Consider the following 19,627-nt stretch of genomic DNA (forward strand, 5'->3'; position numbering starts at 1 on the left):
CAGAAAGGCACTTTCCCTTTCGGGTCCCCACGTCCGAGCGAGCCGGTCTGGGAATCGGGCGGGAGGTGGTTAAGGACCACTTAGGCCGAGAGAGGAGTGGGAGATGGCTCAAGGCCTCACCGTCGCAATAAGCGAGCCCGGACCCCAGCATCCCCCCGCCCTGCCTCCACGAGACGGCGGCTTTCCTAGGGACAGGGGGCAGCGCGTCCCAGAACAGACACCCGCCAACCGGATTCCAACCACGGACTTCGCTTCTTACCTGCAAGAAGCGCCCAGGGAAGCTGAGCGGCGGAACACGAAGCTGGGGGCCCCGCAAAGGCTAGTCGCCGCCACTGCAGCCGCCGCCAGGAGGTAAAACAGGGAGGAGCCCCGAGGGCCGAAGCTGCGGCAGAGCAGTCCGCACCTCCGGAACAGGAAGCCAGGGTGTAAAGGGCAGGATTGCGGCGCGCGAGGCAGCTCTGCGGTACGCGCATGCGCCCCAGATTCCCTCTGAAACTGGGAAAGGAGCATGTGCGTACGGAAGAGCTAAATCTAGAAAATCCAATCAGCGCCCCGCGTCTCTCAAAAGCTGGAGCCATCCACGCTAGAGCGGCCCTAGCTTCCTCCTTCCATATCCGGGTCAAAGCTAACATTTCCGCTGGCTTTTTCTCGGCTCTCTGGAGTGCTTTCATCTTGTATTTCTCCGTGTAGTACTCCTTTCACGTCCTTCCATGGAATATTAGCAAGCCTGAGGTTCCATCTGGGAACTGGAGATATTGAAGCTCTGAGCGCTAGTAAAAATGGCTTACTCCCCAGGCGAGCGGCCTCCGCTCCGGCTCTATCCGAAGCTACCCGTGTGGGTGGTGGAGGATCACCAGGAGGTAAGACCGCGGTTCCCAGGGGGCAAGGTTGGGAATGGGAAAGCCAAAAGAGTTTACCAAAGTGCATGCCGTGACCCGGACACAATAAAGTCCGGTGACTCCCTATTACCCCCTGGGATCGAATGCAAACTACTGTATTTGGCGTTCCAAGCAGGCCTCCTCCTGTCTCTCCAGGTTTCTCCCACCTCACTCTCGCTATGTACTCTTCCCCACGGTAACCCTCCCCTGCCCCGGGCTAGTCTATGAAGGGGACCCTCCCTCTCTCGGCTCCGGGTATGTTACACCTCCGGACGTCTCCCGGTGCTAGCCATGCGCCCCTTTCCGTGGCTTCCTTCAAGTCCCAACGAAAATCCTGCTTTGTACTGTAGGAAGCCTATCTCTCAAATGTTTATATATATATATATATATACACACATATATATGGTAAATAATACATATATTTTATTATTATATATTAAATAAATATATTGTATATTATAAATGAAATGAATTATGATTATTAAATTATTGCATTTTATATATCATATATTAACAATAATTAATAATTATTTTATTATATCATATAATTGTTATTATATTATATTAATAATAATATATCATTACATAATAAATAATATGTAGTATCATGATAATTATAATTAATAACGATAAGTATATATAATATATTGATAATATATTAATCATAATATATTATTATTAAATTATATATATGAGAGATATATACACACATATATATGGTAAATAATGAATATATTTTATTATTATATATTAAATAAATATATTAATATATATTATGAATGAAATAAATTATAATTATTAAATTATTTTATTTTATATATCATATAATATATTAACAATAATCAATAATTATTATTTTATTATATCATATAATTGTTATATAATATTAATAATAATATATCATTATATAATAAATTAATAATAATATAATGTTATATCATAATAATTATATAATTAATAATGATAAGTATATATAATATATTGATAATATATTAATCAAAATAATATATTATTATTAAATTATATATATGAGAGATATATACACACACATATATATGGTAAATAATGAATATATTTTATTATTATATATTAAATAAATATATATCATAAATGAAATAAATTATAATTATTAAATTACTATATTTTATATATCATATAATATATTAATAATTGATAATTATTATTTTATTATATCATATAATTTATATAATATTAATAATAATATATCATTATATAATAAATAAATAATAATATAATGTTATATCATAATAATTATATAATTAATAATGATAAGTATATATAATATATTGATAATATATTAATCATAATATATTATTATTAAATTATATATATGAGAGATATATACACACACATATATATGGTAAATAATGAATATATTTTATTATTATATATTAAATAAATATATTAATATATTATACATCATAAATGAAATAAATTACAATTATTAAATTATTATATTTTATATACCATAATATATTAACAATAGTTAGTAATTATTATTTTATTATATCATATAATTGTTATATAATATTAATAATAATATATCATTATATAATAAATAAATAATAATATAATGTTATGTCATAATAATTATATAATTAATAATGATAAGTACATATAATATATTGATAATATATTAATCAAAATATATATTATTATTAAATTATATATATGAGAGATATACACACACACATATATGGTAAATAATAAATATATTTTATTATTATATATTAAATAAATATATTTATATATTATATATTATAAATGAAATAAATTATAATTATTAAATTATTGTATTTTATATATCATATAATATATTAGCAATAATTAATAATTATTGTTTTTATCATATCATATAATTGTTATTATATAATATTAATGTAATATATCATTATATAATAATAATATAATGTTATATCATAATAATTATATAATTAATAATGATAAGTATATATAATATATTGATAATATATTAATCATAATAATTTATTATTATTAAATTATATATATGAGAGATATATACACACATATATGGTAAATAATAAATATATTTTATTATTATATATTAAATAAATATATAAATATATCATATATTATAAATGAAATAAATTATAATTATTAAATTATTATATTTATATTTTATGAATAATTTTATATGAACTTTATATATTATATTTAAATTTATATGTTATATTTATATTTTATAAATAATTTATAAAATATAATTGTATAATAAGTGTATATATTAATATTACGTATAAGTACATATTTAAACATAATATATATATTAAATAAATATTATATATGTACATATATATATACATATATATATGTACATATATATATACATATATGTGTGTGTATATATATATAGCTTGTATTTGTTCTGCATGTTCTCTTCCATTAGATTGTAAGCTATTTGTAGAGGGTCTTTTTGTTTTACTCTCAGCGCTTTGCACAGTGCCTGGCACCTACTGGCCATTTAAGAAATGTTCATTGATCTGTGGTATTTTCGTTTTTAAGGACTATTCACATTATTTTTATTTGAGATTTGTAGGAATTCCTTGTTAGAGTCTTCATGGGGTAACAAGTAAAGAACCTATATCAGAGATAATAATGAATCAAACATTTGTTAATATCTAATTGTGTGCCAGGTACTGTGATAAGAGCTTCAGGGTCAAAGAAAGGCAAAACTCAGTCTAGGTGCTTCCAGTCCAATGGGGGAGAAATACCATGCAAACCACTTAAGTACAAGCAAAAAACAGACGCAATTATCTTGAATAATTGACTAGGTAATGCCAGTAGTTAGGCAAATAACAGAAAGATAGAGGTCAAAAATTTGTTTATTCCCTCAGAGTGAAACACACCTTCAAAATACATGTCAAAAGGAGACCTTGTTCCCTCCTGGTACAGAAGGAAGGGATCTGTCCTTGTTAGCAGTCATTCCAATCAATCATTAAATATTTATTGTCATGAAGAGCAAAATGTTTCACTATGTCAGAGACCAAAGTGAGGTCTAGAGAATGAGGGCTGAAAAGATCCTTCAATTGAGAGATCGTTAGTAATTGTGGAGAGAGCTGCTTGGGTAAAATGCTAGTCAGAAGCCAGCCTGTAGGGGATTAAGATTAAGAAGAGAATGAGTAAAGAGGAGGCACCTATTGTAGATGGTCTTTTCATTCCAGTAGATAAAAGAAAAAGGACAAATTCCCTGCTCTGTGTTTGGACTTGGTCACAAGTTGAATGTGGACTGTGATTCATTCATTCTTTTAAAAATCAAATTCACATATGAAGCCTTGGTCTTAAGTTGTCAGGGTTTATATGTCCTGGAAAGATATTTAATCCTAGGAGAAGTGACTTAATGGGGGTGGGGGATAGAGGGAGGTCCATCCTAAGTGCAGAATCATAGAATTTTAGAGCTAAAAAAAAAAAAGATCAATCATTTCAACATCTTTATTTTGTAAATGAGGAGGCTTTAGTCCCAAAGAAGTTAAGCAGGACTTGGTGGACTACATAGTGGTTGTTGCTAAAGGAAGGACTGGAATGCAGTATACTGACTGGAAATCGAAATTTGGACATTGTCATTGATCAATAATATTACATCCTCCTATTTAAAATTTAGCTCTTTATACTATTAAGCTTTTTTCCCCCTCAAAAATAATTTCATTTATTTATCCTTCCATTTATCTCTTACAGGTTTTGCCTTTTATATACCGAGCTATTGGCTCAAAACATCTTCCTGCCAGAAACATAACCTTTGTTCATTTTGATTCACATCCTGACCTCCTTATTCCTGTGAATATGCCAGCAGATACTGTATTTGACAAGGAAGCTCTCTTCGGGTAATGCATATTCCACATGTCAATTCTCATGTGTTTGAAACTTATGTCTATAGATATTCTGTAGAATTGTTTTAAAGTTCGACTTGTCTTGAATCAAATCAAATAACAACATATGTTTTAGGGTTTTTTTGTTTTGAGTTAAACTCATAAGAATGAAGTAAAAAGTTGAGTAGATAACTTTCTGTGCTATTTGTAATGTTCCTATTTTGCTGAGAAATGGTCAGGGTCTTTTTTATTTGAGATATATTGTATCTTTTGTTTTTATACCTCTGCATTTTCTGCCTATCCTCTATAAACCCTCCCTTGTTAAAAAATAAATACATGCCAGCAAAACCAATAGATGTAAGACTGTATCTGATATTATATGCCATATTTTACTTCAGCTTACCCCACTGCTCTACTAAGAAAATGAAGAGGTGTTTTGTTATCAGTTCTCTAGGGCTGAGATTGATCATTACAATTAATCAGAGTTCCTGATTGATTCAGTGACCAACCAGGATTCTGGAGAACCAGGGTTGAAGAATGCTACCCACTTCCTGACAGAAAGGTGATGGACTTAAAATGCAGAATAAGATAGTACATTTTGGATATGGCCATTGGGGATACTGATTTTGCTTGACTATACAGATTTGTTAAAAAGACTTTATTTTTCTCGTTTTACTTTCTTAATGGGGTAGAGAAAATAAGTGCTTGTTTAATTTTTTTTTTAACAGTGCAATCTTTCCAACTTTTTTTTTTTTTAGTGTTTTCATAATGTATTTAAAATACTTTGTGATTCTTAAAGCACAGATAAATATGAGCTGTTATAATTTTATTTATTTTTTATTTTTATTATAATTCTGTTTCTTTTACTCTACCTTAGTCTCTACATGTCTTCCTGTGTTTTTCTAATTTCCTCCTGTTTGTCATTTTCCATCATCAGATTATATTGTTGTAATAATAAAACACAATTTGTTTGGCCTAAGAGATGGGCATCCACTTTGTTTTGAGCTTTGGGGATAAGAAGACGTGACTTTTCCTCTATCTTTGCCCTCTTTGGGGTATATACCTGTTTGAATTCTAGGTCTTAGGTATGGACAGTTTGACAAGTTTTACATAAATTCAATTATTATTCTTGTTTTCTAAATTAAAGAATCTCAGATGGAAGAAACCTCAAAGGCTGTGACTCCTAACCTGAAACCTAAATCTCCTTTATAATAGCTCCGAAATATGACAGAATATGTTACAACAGGCTTCCATAGAGATGAAAAAAACTCATCACAGATAATGTACATTAATATTCATTGGATATATAAGCTTAAATGTAATGATATCCCCCTCTTGTTGCAAATTGAAATCAATCTGTTCCATCTTATGTCAGTTGTCATCAAAGATCCCCCACAGAAAATTCATCCAGTGTGCTTTGGGCCTTTTAAGTTTTTTGTTCATACCAGTAGAAGAACACTGAATAACCATCTTGTTATCTTTCCCTCTTTCAATAGGTCCACTCATTTCCTTTTCTGATTGTGTGTTTCCTAACTACCTCTTATATCACTAGGGTCAAACTCAAGATGCCTGTAGCTACATATTCATTTAGAAAACTACAAATTAACATTTTTTTTCTTTTATATTTGGTGTTTATATAAAACTATTGTTTATTTTCATGTATTTATTTTGCATTCTGCTACTTTATCCAAGCTATTACTTGTCTCCATTTCTTTTATCTATGAGATTGTCCAAGGAAACTATTGTTATCTGCAAATAGGGATTATATTTGTCTTTTCTTTATGCTTAAGATTCTTATTTCTTTCTCTTGTCTTACTGCTAGAGCTGGCATTGTAGGGACTGTCACATAACAGTGAGGAAAGGGGCAGTCTTCTTTTATTGGGAAAGCTTCTAGAATTTCCCCTTTGCAAATAATGCTAACTTTTGGTCAGATATACACATACACACATGGTCATTTAAATGTAGGTCTTTTCCTCTATGTTTTCTGTTTATCTATTGATAAAATCAAATAATTTGAGATATTTTTGTTTTTATCTAGACCTGTGATTTCATTGGTATTTTGAATTTCCTTTGAGAAAACTCTGCCCTCACACTTCCCTTCCCCTCTCCATATGTATAGAGTTCTACTTTTGTGTTTATTGTGTTAGAGAGTTTCCTCAGTGACTGAGAGAGAAGTGACTTTCCTAAGGTCATTAAACCTATGTTATATGGTTCTTGACATAGATCTTCACAACTCTGGTGCTCACCTTCTATCCCCTGAGCCACATTACTCTGTTTTAAAAATAATTATTGTTTTCCTAATGTTGAATTGTCTTTGCATCTTTGATAGAAATCCAGCTTCGTTTGCTGAGATTTTATTCAAAATTTTTCTGTGACTATATTTATTTTTCTTTTTATTTCTACAAAAGACCACTCATGGTTTCCCACCACCAAGCTCTTTTTTTTTTGAAGGGATATTCATCCTTAGGGTTAATACTGTAATTCTTTCATTTTCATTCCTTTTAGTAGCAATTTTCTATAATTTGGAATTTTAAAGTAAACCAAGCAAATGTTGATAAATGTATGTGTTTCTATAATTAGTTCAAGCATATCAGCTGTATAAAGAATACTTCTTAGATTAAAATAACAATTTTTTTATATTTATATACTTTAGAACTTTAGAACTCAAATGTTTCTTATTTCCTTTCTAGGGAGTTGAGTATTGAGAACTGGATTATGCCTGTAGTTTATGCAGGTCATTTTTCTCATGTAATATGGCTCCATCCGTCATGGGCTCAGCAAATCAAGGAGGGCAAACATTGTTTTTTAGTGGGCAAAGACACCTCCACTACAACTATCAGGTAACTCACTTATCATTTTTGTAGGTATGAAAAGATTTGAATGTCTTTTGTGTCTTTTAGTTGTACCTAATTAGGATAATGATAATGACTCACAACTTTGTAAGCCAAGAATCCTGTGATATATGAACTGATATTTCCTTTCACAGATGGGAAAACTAGGCTTAGATAGGTATAGTATCTTCCCCTGTGCCAAAAGAGCTAATAATTGTCAGGCCTGGTACTTGGAATCTAGGTTTCCTCTTATGATCACACACAAATGTAATTCACACATGGATGAATGTACATGTATGTACATTGATATTTTGCCCTTAAATTTAAGTGGACATTACAATCTTTTAAATTTCAACTTAGCTTTAAAAAAGAATTCTGAATTCTAATCTTGGTTCATCTGATGAATAGCTTCATTAATTTACTTTAGTTTTTTGGCAAGCAGTGTCCCTATGCTGTTTTGCTTAAAGTATAAAACCTATCATAGTATATATAACATACATTATTAGATTCTTTTTTTTTTTTTATTTCATTTTACTTTCTAAATGTTTCATCATTTCATCCCACTGGTAACTCATATCTAGGGCTTTTCAATTAAAAATTCATTTCTCTCACACTGTGAAAATAGTACAAATAATTCCCCATTTTTTAATGAAGAAATTTAGGCTGAAAGGAGTTAAATGTTAGAAGCCAGGTCTTCTGACTCCCATTCCATCATTCTTTTCCCAATTCACTGCCATTATTAAATGTTTCTTGTTTGCTGATTTTTATTTTAATGTTTAAATTTTGGTAAATTTTTATTTTCAGGATAACAAAAACCACAAAAAAGAATCTGTTGCTACTTTTTCCTTTCTATGACTGCATACTGTTTTGTCATCAACAATTGAATGGCCATATATGCTGTTTTAGGTAAAATTAGGTCCTTATCTCACAGATCAGCTTACTAAATAAAGGTATTTCTTTTTTTTTTTTTTTTCATTTGTATTTAACTTTTTCAGTGATTTTCATCCAGTTACTAACATTGGCTGTAGTATTAAATTTCCTATCTTAGGATCACATATTTAGAGTTGGAGGGGTCCCTTCAAAAAATCATTAATTATAAACAGTTTAAGGGTCTAAAGTGCACAAATCACATCTATTAAAAGATATGTTATATAAAATTAGTATACACTAACATATACAGTACAATAAACTTTATTATATATCTTATATTACTATATCATACTTTTGAAATAGCAAAACATAACTGCATTATTACTATGCAAAGCACATTAAACCATTAATATACTATTAATAATACAAAATATAAGTTGTACTGTTAGTATTTTAATTCCATAATAAAATTATTTTCAAGTTGTATATAGGACACCTTATAGAATTTTGTAAAATGTGAATCTGACCTTTAGTAAATGGTAAAAGTAAATATGATTTTATGACTAGAGTCCTAGATTTGAAGTGAGGGAGACTGACACTAACTTGAGTGTAATGGACAAATAACTTGACCTTTCTGAGCCACGGAAGTTAGGATCACTTGTGCTTTGCTTCCTCAGATTGAATTGTCACACTAATAAAATCATAGGCCCTTGAACTATCAACATGATTTTCCATTCCTTTAAGCAGTGTTCAGTAAAAGTGGGAGTGGGGAAAGTAGTAATATTAGCTGTTTTTTGAAAAATTGCTAAATCCCTTAGCTAAAAGCATCTCAGTTCTTTGTCTTGAAGGTTCTGTTCCTTGTTGATCCTGAAGGCAAAATATATATATGAAGTATGCTTAATGAAATGTGGCTAAATTATCTAAAAGAACATGAATTTCACTCCCATACAGAATGTTAAAGATAGAAGAGAACTTGAGATCTTATCTAATCCAAAGGTCACATAGATAGCAAATATCTAAGCTGGGGTTTCAATTCTGATCTTCTCACTCTTAACTCCTGTCTTCTTTCTTTTTTAATTTTCACTTTTTTCTAGTAAATTTGTTTATTTTTAATATATGTTACTTTATGAATCATGTTGGGAGAGAAAAATCAGAGCAAAAGGAAAAAGCCATGGGAGAGAAAACACACACACACACACACACACACACACACACAGAGTGAACATAGCATGTGTTGATTTGCATTCAGTCTCCTTAGTGTTTTTTTTTTTTTTTTTTTTTTTTTTTTGTGGAGGCTGATGGCATTTTCTGTTCAAAGTCTATTAGGATTGCTTTGAATCACTGAAGCCTTTGCTTCATTGCTCATTCTTGCTGTTATTGTGTACAATGTATTTCTGGTTCTGCTTGTTTCACTCAGCATCAGTTCATGTAAATCTTTCCAGGCCTTTCTAAAATCAGCTTGTTCATCACTTTTTATAAAACAACAACATTCCATTCTCTTCACATATCACAGCTTATTCAGCCATTCCCCAATTGGATGAGCATCTATTCTTTTCCAATTCTTTCCTATCACAAAAGAGCTGCTGCAAATGTTTTTGCCCATGAGGGTCCTTTTCCTCCTTTAAGATTTCCTTGGGATATAGACCCAGTAACAGTACTGTTGGATCAAAGGGTATGCACTGTTTTATAGCCTTTTGGGCATCGTTCTAAATTGTTTTCCAGAATAGTAGAATTATTTCACAACTCCACCAACAATGCATTGGTGTCCCAACTTTCCCACATCCCCCCAACATTTATTATCTTTTCCTGTCATCTTAACCAATCTTGAGAGGTATTAAGTGCTACCTCAAGAGTTGTTTTAATGTGCATTTCTCTAATCAATAGTGATAGAGCATTTTTTCATATAACTATATGTGGCTTTAGTTTCCTGTCTTTCTTCAACTGTACAGTTATATTTTAAAATATTCTCCTTTAGAACACTTAAGAATATGCTAGTATAGTTTTCATTAGTGTAGAAATTTTATTTCCTATTTAGACTTTAAAGATGTTTTTGCATATAATTTATCAATTAACTCAAAGATTTATATCCATTTTTTGTTCTTTTTTAATTTCATTTTTCAATCTTTAAAACTATGCTATAAAAAAAAAGGAGACTGGTCATTAAAAGGCCTAATTTAAAATCCCCTCAAAGAAGAAAAAAGAATTAAATGTAATGTTTTACTTGAATGAGGGTTGGTCTAGGGAAGCATCTGGTTATGCTGATTAGTTGGTGCTTGTCTTGTTTTTTAAAAACTTAAGAATGTGCTGATAGTTCAGAGGTAAGACATTTAACACTCATATATATGTGATTTAGTAAGGTAGTTTTCCATGTTAAGTATTATGAAAGTAAATATTTTTAAAGGTCCATTTTTGGGTTTTAAAAGCTTGAATATTCTAAATTTTGCTTTTATGTTATGTTTTTAGATGCCTCCTGATCTTATCATGTACACTGAAATTTTTTATCACATTTTCCCATTTTTCACTTTTGGAAATTGTTTCCCTATGATTCAGGCTTACAAGTACAGATCATTACTTCTTAAGTGATGGTCTTTATGTCTCTGAAGACCAACTGGAGAACCCAAAACCTTTAGAGTTGGATGTAATTCTGGTAAATCCTTCCCAACTGGATATCAATCAAGAAGAAACTGGAGCAGTGCCTTCTGCCAAGAGACTGAAGCTAGTTGCAGAAGAGTCACAAAGCACTTCATTGATGAACTGTTCCACCTCAGAAGCACTGTGTCCAAAAGCAGAAGGGATGGAAAAGGATACAGGATCACAATTGGCTCCTCAAACTTGCACAGCATCAGCAATTTCAAATTATTCTGAAATTCAGGACTGCCAAACTAGAGCCAGTGTTAGGGAGATTCTCCAGATTCTGAAAAAAGGAGATGCCTTTGTTTTAGATATTGATTTGGATTTTTTTTCAGTCAAGAATCCCTTCAAAGAAATGTTCTCTCAGGTAAATATATTAATGTGGATTACTAAAGACATGCAGGATATAAGGTGAGAAACAGGTTTGCATTTTTCAGTGTCTTTCTAATCAGCTAAAGATATCTTAAAGTTCACATGTCATTGTCCATCATTAAACCAACCTAAGGAGAAACTAACAACTTAGAAGCAAGTGATTGTTAGGCTGTTTTTTCAAATCACAGAAGCAGTAATGAGTTCTAGTTAAGATTAGAGTGCAAGAATTTGAGACAACTGCATTACATTATCATGACAACAATAACATTGTTCAGTTAAATGGACTAATGTTCCATGCCTCTAATTTGCTATTTGAGACCTATATTTGTAGGCACCCACATCGAAAAAGTATTAAACTTAAAATGTGTGTAGCCATTAAATTTTAATAAGTTTTTTAAGGATCACATATTTGTATCTCATTTAGAATTTAAATTTAATGGAATTTTTTTTTTTAATCAGCTTGGATTTTCAGAAACTAAAAATATTGATAAATATCAGTGCTCCATTTTATTGCCTTTACAACATGGATAAAAGTAGGAAGCAATTATGAGTCACTTAAAGGACAGCACTCTCATGTAACATTAAAAGTTATTAAGATTTTATAATGTAAGCTATATTTAATGTTTGTCTGATGTTCATCATCCTATTTTTCCTCCTTCTTGCTATAGAATACAGTGCACCATGCCCTCTGGAACTACAAAAAAGAGACAGTTTTCTATCTACAGTTCCCCATTTCTCTGCTAGAATGAGACGAATGTTGTGTTCAAGTGGAGAATCATTCACTTGGAGACAATAGCCTCTGTTATCAGCAGCTATCAGATATTACTAAATAGCAATTAGAGCTCCTTAGAAAGCTGTCACAGTAAAGAATGCCTACACATGTATTCTAAGGCCCTTTCTGTTGCCCATATTCCCAGGTGGTGTTGGCTAGCAGCATTGCACATGAGAACATAGTGGGAGGACTTTTTTTCTCTCAGTCTTACATAAAATTGCAGTAGACTTCAAATTTGTCTGCAGGAGTTCACTGACTAAAATACATTTTATATTCTGGTCCTTTTTTTGCCAAGACTCCTTATGTGTTTCCAGAATTTTGGCCTGGTATCTGGAAAGTCTCTTTATGATGAATAAGTATCTTGTTTATGATATGTTGCAAAATTTATGAACAGTTAAAAATTTCAAAGAATTTTTATTATGTGTTTCATAGTAATAGTGACTTTAATTACTCTAGACTTTAGGAAATATTTGTATATAACTAATTTATATTCATTGTTAAAATAGTAATCATTTGTGAAAAATCCTTGATAAGGATTGGATCATTTAGAGTAAAAATCTGAAAATCTCTTTTCATCTGATTTTTCCAGAATAACCTTTAAAGAATCATCAAAGGAGTTTTTCTTAGAGACAGCAACTATTAAACTGTTTTGCACTTCAATCTTTGAAACAATTAAGCAATTTTTTCATGGGGGCTTATTTTGTCTTCCAGGAAGAATACAAGCTCTTACAAGAACTATACAGTTTTAAAAAGCCAGATGCAGACTTGACAGAGGTATGCTAATATTATTGTTGGGAAGGGGTTAAAAAAGCCTGTAACATGCTATGAAATGAATAACTGGTGGCTTGTTAAGGTGACAATTTCCTAGGAACTATCCACATTCTTTTGCTATTCATTTAAACACTTCATTCTTTTGTTGGAATTTAGGAATCCTTTTCCTCTTTGTGGAACTGAAATTTTCATTGTAATGGGATTTTCTTTGAATTCTGAAATCATTTACAGTGTTTACATTCCATTATTAAAGGAGGGCTTGGTAGACTGTGTGGAAGGTCGAATTCATCAATTAGAAGATTTAGAAGCTGCATTTGCAGACTTGTGTGATGGTGACGAAGAAGAAACGGTACAAAGATGGGCTTCAAATCCTGGGTGAGAATCAAGGGATGGGAGCATGATTTTTTGCTTCTGACATCTTTTGGAGAATTATTTTTTCTGTTGCTTATATTTGTAGATCATTAGCCTAGTTTAAAAAAAAAGTTATTATGATTCTATAAAAGGTAGCTGGGAAAAAAATGTTTCTTGCTGAGGGAACTGCATCTTGAAGGGTAGGAATGAGCCTATGAGTGGCTTTCACACTACTTTTTCTATAGGTTCTTCTCCCTTATATAATAGAATAGGGTTTCCTCAGGGGTCTTCTACTGCCAGAGTCCTCATTACTAAGGCATTTTATTAAGGCCGCACACTCTAAGGTATATCATCAGTGTAAGGGGAAAAGATTTTACCCCTTAATAGCACTGTTTCAAACTAGCATCACAAAAATATGGATTATTTTTATTTAAGCAACTTAGAAGAAAACTCAAAAATATAAAAATTATTACTGCTTTTTAAATGTTGATGATATTTGTAGCTCTGTCACTGGCATCGTTAGCATCTTTAGTATGTATTTTGTATTCTCAGTGAACTGAGAAATATATTCTTTCATGTTTTATGGGACTCCCAAAATATTGAATACTGTTGGCTTGTTTGAGATTGAGATTCTTAACTTCTTTGATGTAGTTATTATGTAATGTTTTATAATAGTTATCTCAGCATGTTTCCTCTACACACACACACACACACACACACACACCCCTAAAACTAGGAAGAGGGAATGCCATATTTTACTCAGCCCCCAGGGTATTGCCAGTTTAGGCAAGGGGAAGACCTAGTTGATTCAAAGTTCCAAGGCTCTAGTGAGTCAGGAAGACAAAGAAAATGGGTAGATGGGATAGCTGCCATAAAAAGCTTCTGTGTTGGAAATTTGGAGAAATTGGTTCAGAAAGGCTGGCAGTATAGATTTCACAATTACCTGCATAAGTTGGTTCAGTGGACCCCATGGGACCCACTGGTTCACCAAGAAACTAAGAGTGAGAAGGCTTTAAAGGGGAGTACCTATACTTAGTGGGGCTGAAGGAAGAGGATGGTCAAAGGCTCAGAGTTCAGTTCATCAGAAGCTGAGAAAGGGTTAGGAAAGTTGAGAAAAGAAAAGCTATCATTTGTAACAACGAAATAGATGGTCAATAATTTTGTAAAGAATAGTATCAATCTAGTGATGGATTTGGAGCCCTATTATAAGAGATTGTGAGATAATTAGGAGGTGAGAAAAAGGATGGATGTCTAACTGTAAGAGTTTCATTTAGAAGTTTGTATAAGACCAGTATCTTTAAGAAGAAGCAGGGACAGGTGTGGCCTTTTGTAGATAGCAGGGAAGAAACCTGTAGATGAGAAAGACGGAATAAAAGAGGAGAGGAAATGAGATCCAGGACATAAGGGTGTTGCTTTGGCATCAGACTAAAGGAAAAAAGAAACAAGCAGGTGCTTAACCTTGAACTCAGGGTTCCTTTTTGAACCCTTGAGTTTGCAAGAAGCAAATATTCCTTGTCATTTTCTTGGACAGATAGAGAAAGTTCCAGTGCTTGGTTCTATAATGAGCTAGAAGAAATATATCTTTTGCATCTTGAATTTTAAAACATACTTTCTTTTAGTTTGTATTTTAATTCAATACTTTTTAATTTTTCCAATTACATGTAAAGATAATTTTCAGTATTCTTTTTTGTAAGATTTTGAGTTCCAGATTTTTCTTCTCCCTCCCTGACCTTCCCCAAGACAACAAGCAATCTGATATAGGTTATACACAAAACATAATTTCTATTATATATTAAAAGTCTGAGACCTGATGACCTCATGTTTATATTTACCAGGTCTTTAGTTGCTATTTTACTTGGAGAATGGGGGAGTAGTCTTGATAGTTTTTTCAGCATACCCTAGAGAAAACCTGGTTAGACTGAGTGGTACTAATTATTATCCAGACCAAGTACCAAGTACTATTTGACTGAGCCAGTTACCATCTCTGGACTTCATTTTCTGGTATAAAATTAGGAGGATGAACTAAATGACATTTAAGAGACTTTCCAATTCTAAATTCTATGATCCTGTGAAATCTAAATCAATTTCTATTAACTTGGTCTAAATGAAGCAGCCACGTGAATGGTATTTTTAAAAAAAGTGATAGTTTTTCCAAAAGAGCATATGCTATAGTGAGGCTCTTTGCACTCTGTCATGGACACATCATATACATCATACATTTGAATGTATATATGTATTTGAATATATTTTTATATCTTGGATGCTACTTTGTAGACAATCAAAACATTGATGAACTGGAAAAATTTCAGTAGAGCATACCAGGATTGTGAAGGGCCTTGAGTTCACATCTTTTGAGGATCCAGTTGAAGAGATCAAGGATGTTTAGCCTGCAGTATAGGTGATAATAATGTCTTCAGACATTTGAGAGACTATCCCATTGAAAAAGAGTTAACTTATTTGACTTGAGCAGAAGTAGGAGCAAAGTGTAGAAATTGCAAAGAAGCAAACTTAGATTTGATAAAAGAATACTTTATTTCTTAGAACCATCTAGGAGTGGAATGAGCTGCTTTTAGAAGAGCAAAGATTACTTCTCTCATGAGTACTGTCTTTTGCAGATATAAATTGGACAGTGATGGTGTCTCAGGGCTTTTTTAATTACAAAGATCTTCTGATTTTTGATAGTGTTAATTGAATGCAGAAATTGGAAGTCTTAAAGAAGAGGAAAAAAAAAACAAGATGCAAATTTGAAATAATTGTGATTGAAACTCCAAATGTCATAATTGTTTCTAGGTAAAGTTAAGATGGGTGAGATATTTACCACTATTGTCATTCTGCATTTTGCTTTTAGAGACTAGCAGGGATATTAAATAGACAGCTAGATTAAACTAAATGATTAAGATTTTCATTATGGTTTTTTACCTTTTGAGAATTTTTCTTAAGGAAAAAATAAAGCTGTCCCTGTTGAGAAAATTTTTTAGCATTTTACTTAAATTGTCATTTAAAAATATATTTTAGGAAACGTGTTTCTTTTTCCTTTTATCACATTTGTTGTGGATAAAAATTGTTTTTAAAGGTACAATTGAATATTAGCTGAAAGGGATGAAAAGAATTAACTTCATTTTTCTACACATTCTATATAGTCAAGGTATTAAATAAAAAACACTTAAATTTAAACAATGAAAAGGTATTAACAGCTGTTTTTATTCATATTACAAGATATTATAAGATGGTCTTAATTTAAAACTATATGTAGAATTTATCTTTTTCTTTTGTGATTTATTAAGCTGCCTGTAGTATTTGTTTATTCATGTTTTGTTTTGTTTTTTTGTGGGGGTTGCGCTTTTTTACAGAATGAGGTCCTTAATTCCACTTGTTCAGAGTTTGAAAAACCGGACAGAAACTCCAGACTATGAGATGGTAAATATTATCAATTGGGAAATATAAATTAGTCTTTTATAAAACATTTGGGGGTAGAAGGAAAGGATCTAGAAAGGGGAGATTGCCTCATTATCAAATGATTCACAGACTTCTTTGCCTTGGAAGTCTAGATGAATTACTGAGAAATAAAAATGAATTAAAAAGAAATAAAAAAATTTGTTGAGAAAAAAAAATCTCTAATTCTGCTCTATTAATCAGAAAAAAATTTCCAATTAACGCTTGGATCTGTAATTTTTATATGATATACAAGTATAATATATTTGGCTTTTTGTGCCCTCTCAATATGTATGGGATGCCTATATCATGTTTTTATTTCCTTATAGAAAGTTTTTTATGTAATACAAAAAAAAAGGTGACTACTAGTAGGTATCCTTTTTCATAAGCCAGTATTCTAAGCTGTGACATAAGAAAAAGAGAAAACCTTATTGGTAAATAGTTATCTTCCTCTTAAAACTGCCTCCTTACTTTGAAATCCAGCTATACTTGGGCTAATGAAAGCCCCTACTTCTTAAAGTAGAAGTTATTGCACACATAATCATAGAGCTGTATTGAACTTTTAATAAAAGTTTTTTGTTGTTGTTGTTGTTGTTGTTTTTTTAAGGATTTAGAAATTTGTTCTTTGTCTTCATATTCACATATTTTGGTAAAACTGAAGAAATTTGAAATCTTTTGGTATAGTGTGTAGAGCACTGTACCTAGAGTCAGGTAGTCCTGGGTTCAAGTTCTGTTTCAGACTTTTTATTAACTATGGGAACCTAGGTTTATCACTTAATCTCTGCTTCAGTTTTCTCATCTGTAAAATGAAAGTTGAGCTTTAAATCTATTATCCTAAAAAATGAAAATGAACTGCTGTTGTCAAAATTCTTGTCACCTCTATGCAAGGACTTGAATAAATATAAATTTTGAAAGTAGGCACCTCTACCTTTCTCCTTTGCTTATTTGGGAAGTTCAGAGTCTAGAACATTGTATATGCTCTAAAACTCAGTGTGTTAGTTTTGCTGAATTGCTTTTTTTCCCCCCTTAGGTAGGAAAGAAGAAAGACTTTTTTAGAAATGTATAAAAAGTTTTAATGTAACAATGCTTAAAAAAAAAAGAGAGAGAGCAATTAAGGCTCTTTTATTTATTTATTTATTTTAAACATTAGGTCCATCAAGCTGGTCTGACCTGTGATTATTCTGAGCTTCCTCACCATATCAGCACAGAACAAGAAATTGAATGTCTTATACAGTCTCTAAAGTATTTACTTAAAAACTTACCGAAACCTACTCTTGTGACCATTGCCCGGTAAGACTTATTAAATTACTTTTTTCTTTTCCTAAAGTGCAAATTCATAGGATTGTTAACTGCTATTTTCTGTGTACGTGTTCCCTTTATTGAATTTTTTTTCTTTATTGAATTTTACTGTCTATATATTCTGGTTTCATTACCTAACAAATTTTGTTTAATGGTGGAGGGTGAGCAAAGCTAAGGCATAGCAACATATTAGATGCCTTGATCCCTTTTTTAGTCAGAAGATTTTTTTCAGCGTTTTGCAAACTATCTGCCCAAGTAAGAAAAGCAAAATAAAAACCTTTGCCTCATACTAGAGCTCAACCCTCTGTTGTGCTCCACAGCTAGAGGAAGGCATGGGTTCATTCTCAAGTCAAGGTCAATCAGTACTGAGACAGGTGTAAGAAGATCATTGTCAGAGAGATAACTACTTTGATCTTTCCACTTAATCCTTTACTCTAGAGCTAAGCACTGGACTTTTTTTTTTTTTAAGTTATGAAATTAGTCATTAAGTAGCAACTTTTGCTTTCCTTTGCCTATTTTTTTTCTCTTAATGTTCTCTGGAACCTTCATAGTCTTCACCAGCTTTTCATCTTCAACTCAATACATAGACCACACTTTTAAAATCACTATTTTAAATATCATTTTTTTTTGCTTTCTGCAGCATATATATTAGAACTAACAAGAACACACATCTCAAAATAAAATACACATACCTTTCTCTGTAATGAATTTCAGAAAGGACTAATTTATTTTAAAAATTCTTACAGTGTCACAATACAGGCAGACTTTCATCACTGCAAAGTTCATTGGGTTTAAATAGTAAAGCTTAGTATTCTAATTTCTCTTCAGCTATATGTAATTTTATTCAAATTTTGATTACAGGTCAAGTTTGGATGACTACTGTCCTTCTGAGCAAGTTGATACTATTCAAGAAAAGGTCCTTAATGTACTTCATACTTTGTATGGGAATCTAGACATTCATTTGGAGTATTCAGCCAATTCACCACCAGCTTAAAAGGAAAAACAAATTCCTGTTACATTTTAAAAATGTGTTAGCAATTTTTCCTTAATTCTCCCATGCAGCTTCTTAAAATGAATATTTTGGTTTCTTAGAAACTTAAATTTTAAATTTTTTCCAGTAATTTTTTTTTTTTTTTGCTGAGGCAGTTGGGGTTAAGTGACTTGCCCAGGGTCACACAGCTAGGAAGTGGTAAGTGTCTGAGATCAGATTTGAACTTGCGTCCTCCTGACTTCAGGGTTGGTAATCTATCTACTGTGCCACCTAGCTGCCTCTCTCTGAAGTATTTAAATGCTGTGTATTGATAATTACATCAGAGGATTCTAATATCTAATCTTCAGTCTCCATCCATCAAGCTATTAGTATGTCAGTGTAGAGTAACTCTTTTTACCATATCTTTTTGTCTCCTTTCTCTGTCTCCTATGGTTCTTCCCAATCCAATCCCATTTTTTTCAGATCTGCAATGTAAAGTAAAAAGGACCTTACTTACAAGACTAAGAGCTAGATGGGGCCTTAAATCATAGTTATCATGAGTTCAAAGAGGCCACAAGAAAATTAAGATTGTGGTTGATGGGAAG

At 32.0% G+C, this 19,627-nt stretch overlaps 2 protein-coding genes across 14 annotated transcripts in view; one reads left to right on the forward strand and one right to left on the reverse strand.

Annotated features, from left to right (window-relative positions):
- The window catches only part of DROSHA (drosha ribonuclease III), a 109,796-nt gene extending 109,264 nt beyond the window's left edge, over positions 1-532 (reverse strand). For 3 of the 12 annotated variants that reach the window (XM_031946153.1, XM_031946152.1, XM_031946154.1), the window contains exon 1: positions 260-338. Coding sequence is in view for 6 of the 12 variants with exons in the window: in XM_031946148.1 (XP_031802008.1) it covers positions 260-510 (251 nt within the window). In the remaining 6 variants the exon portion in view is untranslated. Of the gene's footprint in view, positions 1-259 lie in introns of all 12 variants that reach the window. The other 9 variants (XM_031946148.1, XM_031946151.1, XM_031946149.1 and 6 more) reach the window with 7 other exon arrangements.
- On the forward strand, positions 524-19,135 carry C1H5orf22 (chromosome 1 C5orf22 homolog). Of its 2 annotated transcripts, none has more exons than XM_003759647.4 (9): positions 524-860; positions 4,593-4,738; positions 7,414-7,563; positions 10,975-11,422; positions 12,911-12,973; positions 13,224-13,345; positions 16,672-16,738; positions 17,904-18,043; positions 18,914-19,135. In XM_003759647.4, the coding sequence occupies exons 1-9, from the start codon at positions 780-782 to the stop codon at positions 19,044-19,046; spliced, it is 1,350 nt and encodes a 449-aa protein (XP_003759695.1). In that variant the 5' UTR covers positions 524-779; the 3' UTR covers positions 19,047-19,135. The 2 variants fall into 2 exon arrangements, with proteins under 2 accessions (XP_003759695.1, XP_031802017.1); XM_031946157.1 differs by lacking the exon at positions 524-860 and adding an exon at positions 5,170-5,285 and having other exon boundaries at positions 4,657-4,738.
- Positions 19,136-19,627: the final 492 nt, after the last annotated feature.

The sequence above is a fragment of the Sarcophilus harrisii genome, chromosome 1 (genome assembly GCF_902635505.1).
Source record: "Sarcophilus harrisii chromosome 1, mSarHar1.11, whole genome shotgun sequence".
In the NCBI taxonomy this organism is placed as follows: Eukaryota; Metazoa; Chordata; class Mammalia; order Dasyuromorphia; family Dasyuridae; genus Sarcophilus; species Sarcophilus harrisii.

What these genes read in the sequence shown, in the direction of transcription:
- C1H5orf22 (XM_003759647.4), top strand. Translation starts at nt 780, where the DNA reads ATGGCTTACTCCCCAGGCGAGCGGCCTCCGCTCCGGCTCTATCCGAAG. An exon ending in AGATGGGCTTCAAATCCTGG is followed by an intron (nt 13,346 to 16,671) that starts GTGAGAATCAAG and finishes GCTTTTTTACAG; the next exon opens with AATGAGGTCCTTAATTCCAC. An exon ending in ACTCTTGTGACCATTGCCCG is followed by an intron (nt 18,044 to 18,913) that starts GTAAGACTTATT and finishes TTTTGATTACAG; the next exon opens with GTCAAGTTTGGATGACTACT.